The sequence below is a fragment of the Apaloderma vittatum genome, unplaced genomic scaffold, assembly GCF_000703405.1.
Source record: "Apaloderma vittatum isolate BGI_N311 unplaced genomic scaffold, ASM70340v1 scaffold4594, whole genome shotgun sequence".
Taxonomy (NCBI): domain Eukaryota; kingdom Metazoa; phylum Chordata; class Aves; order Trogoniformes; family Trogonidae; genus Apaloderma; species Apaloderma vittatum.
In genome coordinates this window covers 18,267-27,848 of record NW_009713083.1, presented here as the reverse complement: position 1 = coordinate 27,848, position 9,582 = coordinate 18,267, and the positions used below count along the sequence as shown (strand labels likewise).

The window sequence follows — 9,582 nt, the reverse complement described above, 5'->3', positions numbered from 1 at the left end:
GGGAAATAATTTTTTACCTTTTTTTTTATTGCAGGTTCACACTGCCTGTAAAGATCTGTATCCTCGTAAATGTCCCCTTGGCCAATGTAAGGTATCCATCATACCTCCAACAGCACTAAACAGTATAGACTCGGATGGTACGTAGTGTTGTGGTGTGTTCCGTCGTAGCTTTGGACGTGCATTGCCTAGTGACATCTGTATAACTAAAATCCTTCTGCTGAACAGGTGAATGCAGTCTTCAAATTTAGAGAAAAGTATAGTTTTCCATGTCGCTTTTTAGAGGATTATTTAACCGACATGATTTTAAAAATGATTCTGAAAGTACCGCCACTGGAAAATTTCTCCCATTTTATTTATGACTCTTAGAAACTTTTCAAGTGAATGACCAAGGTCCTCAGTTGAAGTGGGAGCATGCCTGCCTGGCATGCATCACTCATTCTGTGAGTTCTCAAATTTTGGATAACTTTGCTTTATGCAGAGGTAAGCTAGCCAAACAGTTGAGATCCAGCAACTCCTTTACCAGGCTAAAGAGAGAAATTGCTTCCATAGCTTCTCTAAATCTCTTCTTTTAAATATAAAAGCTAAATCTCTTTTAAATATAAAATCTAAATCTCTTTTAAATATAAGCGGTGTTAGAATCGTGCAACACACAGGTAAAAACCCCACAAATGTTCAAAACTCAGAGTTACTCTTTGGTGGCTCAGGCCAGAGAAGCGTGAGACTCTTCTTAAAGGCAAGGAGTGGATTTAATAAGGAATATCATGAAATCTAACTGGCTGCTTTAATCTTAGTCTGTGTCGATGTCCAGTATAGACCAATGACTTTAACACAATTTAATGAATGATATTGTATGAAGTTAGTAAAAGTGATTGTTAATGCTTTATGATGTCTTAGACCAGAACAACATGCTGCTATTTATTATTCATGCTAGGAGGATTGTGCCATATGTGAAATAATTTTTCTTGGCATTTAACTAAATTAATCAAACCTTGTTTTAAATTATACATTATGATAATGTGGAGTTAAATTAGCATCCTTTAATGCCAATTTTTTATTTGTAGCCTTAGTAGCTTTTTTAGTAAATGAAAACAACAATTATTTTAATGTTACTGAAAGAAATGTCAAAATCTATACCTGTGATGTCCAATTTTGAAGCGTTGCTGAGAAACCACCACTTCCATGGAGTGGTCATACTGATGACAACAGTGTCCATTAGTACTACTTAGTAAGGACCTGCTGTGATTAGTTAAGACGTACACTGACTTTAATAAGCTCTGGATCACAGTTATTCAACAATTCTATTATAATTAATAGTACAACTTCAGTCTGAGAAAAACCTTCTAATGCAAAGTCTCACCTGTGAGCAACTGAGTACAGTAACCTCAGAAAGCTGAGATGTGGATGATCCAGTTCAACCCAGTAAGAGTAAAGGAAAATTGGATTAAAACGCAGACTCTTGTAACTGCAATTTATATGTAATTACGTGGTATCTGTGAAGATGAGATTTGAGAAGTATCCTAAAAGGTTAGTAAGCTTTTTCACTGCTGAAAACCAGTAAAACTATTGTCTTCAGGATTTTACTAAATCTAGGCAATGAAAATACTGAGAAGAAAAAAATGAAATGGTAAATCTTGAGCAATTCTGTTTTCCTTGTGGTGCTGATACTCAGTTTAGCGTTTACATTGTGCATGGTAAAACGTACTCCTTTTCTCCTTCATCCCTTTCTTCCTCTTTCCCATGTTTTCTTTTTGTGTTGTTCATATTAGAAAGCCTTATTTATTTCATTCTTTCTAACTATGTTCACAGGTTTCTGGAAAGCCACATGCCCGCCATCCTGTGCCAGTCCTCTTTTAGTTTTTGTTAACTCAAAGAGTGGAGACAATCAGGGAGTAAAGTTTCTTCGTCGATTCAAACAGTCGTTAAATCCAGCTCAGGTGTTCGATTTAATGAATGGAGGACCTCACTTAGGGTAATGACCTTGGAAATCTTGAGCAATCCTTTCCGCAAGGGAATTTAGTGCCAAGTACAGTGTTGAGTTGACCCATCCGTGCTATAATTCTACCACCAATATCTAATATGTCTTCCTCATTAAAATCTAAGAGGTAATAGAATGTCAGGATGAATTCGGGTGGAATTGTAGGATGTTTTCTTTTTAGAACAACTAAAGCCAACAGCCCAAGTGTTTAGTGGCTCGTTGACTGGCTTTGACTTCTGTTAACCGGTAAGGTTCAAAACCATTGCAAGTATTTAGATGCTTTTCTGAATGGCAGCCTTTATGCCCAGTTGCCTGCGTGGTTTTCTTCCATTTCATGTGCATAAATCTTGTAACTATTTTTTGTGAATAGCCATGGAATAAACTGTTGTCTCAATGTACCCTGTATCTTTTTGAATTCTGAATGCAAATGTCAGTCTGCAGTGGGTGATGGACGAGGATGCTAAAACCATTTGTCATCTGGTAACTACATTCAAAGTTCGGTTTATGCAGCATGTGCAAACGGCCAAGAAAATGAGCATCGCACAAAATTTGGAGCAGGAACACAATGAAGAACGTCAGGCATTCTACAAAATTTAAGGATTGATCGTTGGAAAGATAGAATGAAATTTGCGTAGCCACAACCTGAGCATATTTATGCATTCGTAAATATTAAATTCATGCACATTTTTCTATTGCCTGATTTAATTCCACTCAGATGTAACATTGGGGTTAAATGGCCTATTAATATCAGTTACAGCAACTAGAATCACTACTTTTTGTACTCTTAAAGATGCAGAATTGTAAATGTGGAATTGTAGACAAAATAAATGCACAAAAATTCAGTTCAAAGAGTGGGCAAATAATACAAATACAATGGAATACACCCGTGGATTTTTATAACTAGTACTGTGTTACGGACATGTTATATCTGCTCTTTAAATTATAATGTTCTTTTCATTGTAACCCTGACAGTCTTAATTTAATCTAAGTCCTTTTTGCCTAATTTTTTGTAAATGTAATTATAAAGACATATTAAAATTCATCTTAATTGGTGAGACAATTTTTGAGAAAGAGATCAGTGTGAAAAATACGTCTGTCTGTTTGCAAGTTCTCTGGCTTCGTATAGTTGTACGTAACAGCAGCATGATTCGGGAGGCTCACTTTGGTTTTACACAGTAATTGTAGGCCAGGTTAGTTGTTTTGAAATATTTTCCCAACCAGTTTCCAAAGAGAGGTCCATAGCAGTTATCATATCAGGTTGTGCTGGTGTCTTCTTTTTTCTAGCTGATCTAAAAAGCAAAGTTGCATTCTTTGAGACAGCATGTTTCTAGGGGTTTTCTTCCCTTTCCTCAGGGTAGGAGAAATTGTTCTAGTATCAACATTTTTTTCCTTAAATATCTGCATCTTTCGTTCTGGATAGGTATGTGCCGATGATACACATTTTTTTCTTCAGAAAAAAGTATATATACTTCAAAGATTTGTGATCTTAATATGTTGCTTTTTAGAAATAGTTCAGAGATTATACATTTTCTGGAAAATGACATGCATTTAAAAAACATTTTTTTTATTATTTTAAGAGTTCCAATTCTTCGTTGTGGTTTTTTTGGGGGGAGGTTGTTTTTTGGTTGTTTTTTTTTAAGTTTAAATCCCTGTTGTTTTTACCTCTTGGATGTTTCTTCATACCTCAAAACCCCTTTCTGCTTGTTCTATCTCTCTTCTCCTCCTTTTCTGTACTGCCCAAGTGTTGTATCCTGGAGATGTTAAAAGTCAGAGAACAGGAGAGAGAGCCGTAGGAGGCTTAAGCAGGCTACAGCTTTAAGAACCTAATATGAAATACTTGTATTATTTGTCTTATATTGTTGTGATCATGTTATACATAATAATTGTCTCCCAACAGTCCTTGCATTTAGTTAGTCACTCATTGGCAAAAGCCCACTCGTGTTGTGCAGCACATCTTGTTGCATCTTAACACCTCTTCTCGTGAAAAATCCCCAGAGGTGTCTGGTGCTTTGGAATGAAGTGGGAAGCGTAAAGCAGTTGCAGTTTCATAGCTTAGATTTACTTTTTAAAATATTGATAACATTAATAAAATAATATGAATAAAATCCTGAAAACAATATCAAGGGATATTTTTTAAAGGAAAACTTGGCATGTTATTTATCAGAAATGTCAGTATAAGTGGAATATACAGCAATAGATGGGTTGTAGGTAGGTTTATTAAGTAGATGGTTGTATCCACATTCCCCAGAACAAGAAAAGGACCATGAGAGTGCTATCATATTTTCTTTTAACAGTTGCTACTGAGTATAACTGCTCTCTCACCAATGGATGTAACTGGCTCTAACAGGCTACATTTTCCCTGCAGTTTGCGGTTATTTCAGAAGTTTGACAACTTCAGGATTCTTGTGTGTGGTGGCGATGGAAGCGTGGGTTGGGTCTTGTCTGAAATTGATAAGCTCAGCTTGCACAAACAGGCAAGTGCACGTACTTACTTTCTTTCACTGTACTGAGTAAACTTAATTTTATGTGCTTATTTTTCCTTGACTTGGTTCTTTGTCATATCTCTGTTTATGAGCCAAACTCAATAGTTACTGTTAAATGAAAATTTTCGCTGGTGTAAATACAAGTTGTAACGGCATTGGACAGTTAGATTTACAAGCTTTAGACATCGGCTGCATATTTAACATTTGTTCCTTGAAATAACTAGCATTTGTAGTAGATTGTACTTTTTCTTTCTCGTTTTCAATAGTAGATTTGCTCCTGTGTTGTGTTTCAGTGTCAATTAGGAGTGTTACCCCTTGGTACTGGAAATGATCTTGCTCGTGTCCTTGGTTGGGGCGGATCCTGTGATGATGATACTCAGCTTCCTCAGATATTGGAGAAACTAGAACGAGCCAGCACAAAAATGTTAGACAGGTAAACGTAAATGTGCATCTACATGATTTACCAGGAAATTCAAATGGTAGTTTTTTTAGGTTTCTTGATCGATCTTAGAGACCTAATGTTCAGTGGTTTTTATTTTTAGGGTGCAAATCGTAATCATGAGGGAAACTGAGGTAATAATGGGGCCAGCTCTTCAGTGTCCTTTTTAAAGTGAAGAGTCATAGGGCAGAGCGGTTGATGAACCTTAAGATGTATGTTGCCCAAAGTTTAACAAAAGGTGACAAAACAGTCCATTGCGTAGCTGATGAAGCTGCTTAACTGCCTCTTACAAGAAGTTGTAAGCATTAAGAAATTGTATAGATTTAAAACCATTTAGAGCAGTTTTGTGGACTCCATGCACAGTATTAAATACTATAAAGAGTAGCATCTTTATTTAGGAGACACCTGGGCTCTCTGCCCTCAGATATGGGGAGAACTGGTATCGTGTCCTTTCACCCGTGATACAATTTCCTGAAGTGTCAGCTGTGGACAAGATGCTGGTCTGACTGGATCTTTGGCCTGATCTACTACTACTACCTGATCTGCTGTCTACTACTAGTGTTTCTGTTTGAGTCATTTTCCTAGTGAAAACCAAGAGATCTTCGCGCTCCTTGTTTTGTGTAGTTTTCATCCATAAGACAAGGTAGCAATCTCCATTAAAAAAAAAGTCAGAGAAGATGTTGTTCCAAAGAAGTGTAATGTTCTGAGAGGAATAGTTCTTACTCTGTTCCTTTCTCTCATGGGTGTTTATGTTCTTGCCCTAGTTACAAACACTTGAATGTCATAATTTTATTTTAGTGTGTTTTTTTATGAAGTAGGGAAATAAGTCCTTTTATATTTTAAGCTCTTCTGTAGACTACTTGACCATTTTATAGCAATGTAGAGAAACGCTTGTTACTGATCCTTAGAAATAAGTGTTGGCCTGGGGATTCTGAAAGACTCGTAGATTAAATCATGTTTGCCTTTTTCTGTACTGAAAAAAAGGCTCAGTTTCATTTTTTTCAGTTTCAATAGACTTGCTCCCAAGGCCATCTACAGTGATTACTTGGGTTTTGCAGCAGGCTTTGAAGGATGTTGCTATTAGCAGTTTCATACTATCTGTGCTGTAGAGTACTGTCCTTTACCAGGGGAAAAAAAAATTATCTGTCAATGATGATACTTCACCATTTGCTTTGTTCTCATGCCTGCTTCCCTAGTTGAGATAAAAAGCTAATGTTACCTCAGAGCTTTTTCTCTAGGAACACGTCTTTTCTGTTGAGTTCTGCACTTAGTTTGCACAAATCTTTTTATATAGTGATTGTTTTTGCTGGAAAATCTTTTGTTGCCTGCACTGAGTGTCCTAGGATTTGTTCACAAATAAGGCTTATTATCAAATTACTAACAAATAATCTGAGCAATGAAACAAATTATTGCCATTGATTTCCATTATTTCGTTGATGTGCAAATAGCTTACAAGTAAAAATCAATCTGCTTTTTTTTAAAAAAAAAGTACAACAAATTACTCTGTGGTGTGGGAGCAAATTTTTTTTTTAGTACGTTGGAGAAAAGATAAAACTAACTATCTGTAAACTTAAAAGCTGTTATGTTTCTTTCAGGTGGAGCATAATGTCCTATGAACTGAAATTACCAGCGAAGCCTTCTATTCTTCCAGGGACCGCAGAAGAGTCAGAGGAATGCCAGGTAGACTTTTACTTTTGTTCTGTTGTTTCACACACTTAAATGTGAGCTTCTGAGATGACAATCCTTTTAGCTGCAGCACTTGTGTGAAGAATAGAAAGAAATGTTTTGTGATCTGCTAACTGAACTAACATCTGTTCATGGCATGTATTGCAAGTAATCAAGTTTTCCAGTTCTATGTTTTGCCAAAAATGAATAAAGGTAAGGAGTCTTCAGCAGAGCTGTCAGAAAAATTTCTTCTTGAAAAATATGTATTTCAATATATGTAAGTTATAAATTAGTTTTTGTATATTATATATTTTGATATGATATATGTAATAGTAACATTATATAGTTTGTATAATTATGTATGAAAATACATCTTGTTATTTTGTATATAATAGTATGAGTTAGTGTAATGTTGTATAATAAAAACATATATATACACACTGTTAAATATAAATATATAACATATATATGAAAGCAAAATGTTTTCTATCTTGTGGTTGGAGTAAGAATTTAAAAAACACATTTCAAAGGGAAGGGTTGTATTGTGAAAGAAAGAAAGAGAGAAGGGGGAGAGGGAGAGAGAGATGGAGAGAGAAGAAAGAAAGAAAAAGAGAGAGAGAAAGAAAGAAAGAAAGAAGGAAAGAAGGAAAGAAGGAAAGAAAGAAAAAGAAAGAAAGAGAAAGAAAGAAAGAAAGAAAGAGAAAGAAAGGAAAGAAAGAAAGAAAGAAAAGAAAAAGAAAGAAAGAAAGAAGAAAGTGAGGGAGAAAGAGAGCTTTTTGCAGCTCACTTTAGATGAGGTGGTACCACTCCACCTTCTCTTTGTTCTTTCAGAGAGCTTGAAATCACAAGTGACCTCAAAAACTTAGTTTGTCTTTCAGACAAGGTTTGTGCTTGTACTGTCTGATGAGGTTTCGATTTTGAGAGAGAGATGCTTTTATCAAAGTAATTGGCACGAAAACTCTGACTAAAAATGAGAAAATAATACATTCCTAAGAATGTTAATGCGTATCAATTTTAGCTCAGAAGTACTTGAGAAGCAATAATTAACGAGCAGGTTCCTGAATAATTTAATAATTCAGGCTGTTTTAATTGGCAAGAAGGTTATAACCTTTGACAACTTCCTGGGCACAGAGATGCAAAAAGACTGGGGCTCTGCTTTGCACACAGTTCTGTGTCCAGTGTCTGTGAGGCAGACCAAGGCTTCATCTATTCTATTTCTTCCAGACAGTTAGAATTCTCAAGTGTATCTTTATCTTCTTAAGGAAAAAAAATATTTTTTCTAGTTTGTTCTGGCTTTGAAATGGTGTTTGGCTTCTCCTGAAAATGGAAGGAACTGCTCATATAAAACTTCTTTTCTGGAAAATCAGGTCCCCATATGTTGCCTGATCTAGTTCAGAGGTGGCATCCCTGGCGGCAGGGAGGCTGGATTAAAATGATCTCTAAGGTCCCTTGCAGCTTAGGCCATTCTATGATTCTGTAGGCTCTGGTTACCTGCCATTACTCTAGGCTTAACAAAACTGTTTTCTTTTGAGTACTCTGTTCAATATTGATTTTAACTCTTTTTCTTTGTTTATTGAGTTATGATGTTTCAGAATAAGAGTAGGTAACCTTACCATAGATATTGTATTAAAGAACAGTTCAAAAAGTAAATAAAAGTACATATCTGCTTCTTTTATTTTCTCTTTCCTCCACTTTGAAAAGACTTACTTCACTTGGTTTAGTTTCAGAATCTTATACCGATATTTCATAGAATCATAGAATCACAGAGTGTCAGGAGTTGGAAGGGACCTCAAGAGATCATCTAGTCCAGCCCTCCTGCCAGAGCAGGATCCCCTAGGGCAACCACACAGGAACGCGTCCAGGTGGGTTTTGAAAGTCTCCAGAGAAGGAGACTCCACAACCTCTCTGGGCAGCCTGTGCCAGTGCTCCGTCACCCTCACAGTGAAAAAGACTTTTCTAATGTTGAGGTGAAATTTCCTATGTTCTAACTTAAACCCATTATTCCTTGTCCTGTTACTGGGCACCATCAAAAAGTACGTCGTTACAGACCAGATGTTTACGTCTTGATTTTTCCCTTGAAATGAAAACTGATTTTCTGTCACAGTTCTACAACTAAGGCTGGGTTTTAGGAGAAAAAAAAAAAAAGGTGATGTATCGTCCAAGGACCAAAACACACTAAGAGACTTCAGGAGATTCTTAAAGGAAGCCATCAGAAAATTTCAGAACTGCATTTATTTTTAGCTTTAGATTTGAGATTTAGCTAGAATTTTCTTCTAAAGTTGAGGGTTAGATCCATATCTGTCTTGAGACAGCATATAGTGTGTTAGAATGTGCTTTTGATCCATTCCTAATATTTTCCTGAATATTTCAGAACTTAAAATTCTGTGCAAGCAAAAGATGGACAATGCGCACATTCCTTCTCCCAAACATTCTTGTAAAAACTAACCCCAAAATGGTTTGCTGGAGTACTATGTCCAGCTCTGGAGCCCCCAGCACAAGAAGGCCATCATGGGTCTGTTGGAGAGGCTCCAGAGTAGGACCACAAAACTGATCAGAGGGCTGGAGCACCTCTTCTGCACAGATAGGCTGAGGGAGTTGGGGCTGTTCAGCCTGGAGAAGAGAAGGTTCTCTGGAGACCTTGTAGCAGCCTCCCAGTACCTGAAGGGGGCTTACAGGAAAGCTGACGGAGTACTCTCTAAGGGCATGTGGTGCTAGGACAAGGGGCAATGGTTTTAAACTAGAGCAGGGTAGATTTAGCTTGGACATTAAGAAGAACAGGTTGCCCAGAGCTTTTAAGGCCAGGCTGGATGGGGCTCTGAGCAACCTGGTCTAGTGGGAGGTGTCTCTGCCCATGGTGGGGATGTTGGAACTAGATCCCTTCCAACTCAAGGCATTCTATGATTCTGTGATCGATTTTTGATAACATTGTACCAGTTTAGCTGCCTCTACCAGCAGGGATACTGCCTCATGGACTATTTTTACCCTAGGAATAACTTACTGTTTTCTCTACAGGAGGGAAA

At 36.9% G+C, this 9,582-nt stretch overlaps 1 protein-coding gene across 1 annotated transcript in view; it reads left to right on the top strand.

Annotated features, from left to right (window-relative positions):
- The window catches only part of DGKH (diacylglycerol kinase, eta), a gene marked incomplete at its 3' end in the record, with an annotated part of 57,441 nt that overhangs the window by 30,015 nt on the left and 17,844 nt on the right, over positions 1-9,582 (top strand). Inside the window, exons 7-11 of the mRNA XM_009868221.1 lie at positions 35-137; positions 1,807-1,969; positions 4,341-4,449; positions 4,752-4,891; positions 6,493-6,577. Coding sequence (XP_009866523.1) covers positions 35-137; positions 1,807-1,969; positions 4,341-4,449; positions 4,752-4,891; positions 6,493-6,577 — 600 coding nt within the window. The remainder of the gene's footprint in view (positions 1-34; positions 138-1,806; positions 1,970-4,340; positions 4,450-4,751; positions 4,892-6,492; positions 6,578-9,582) is intronic.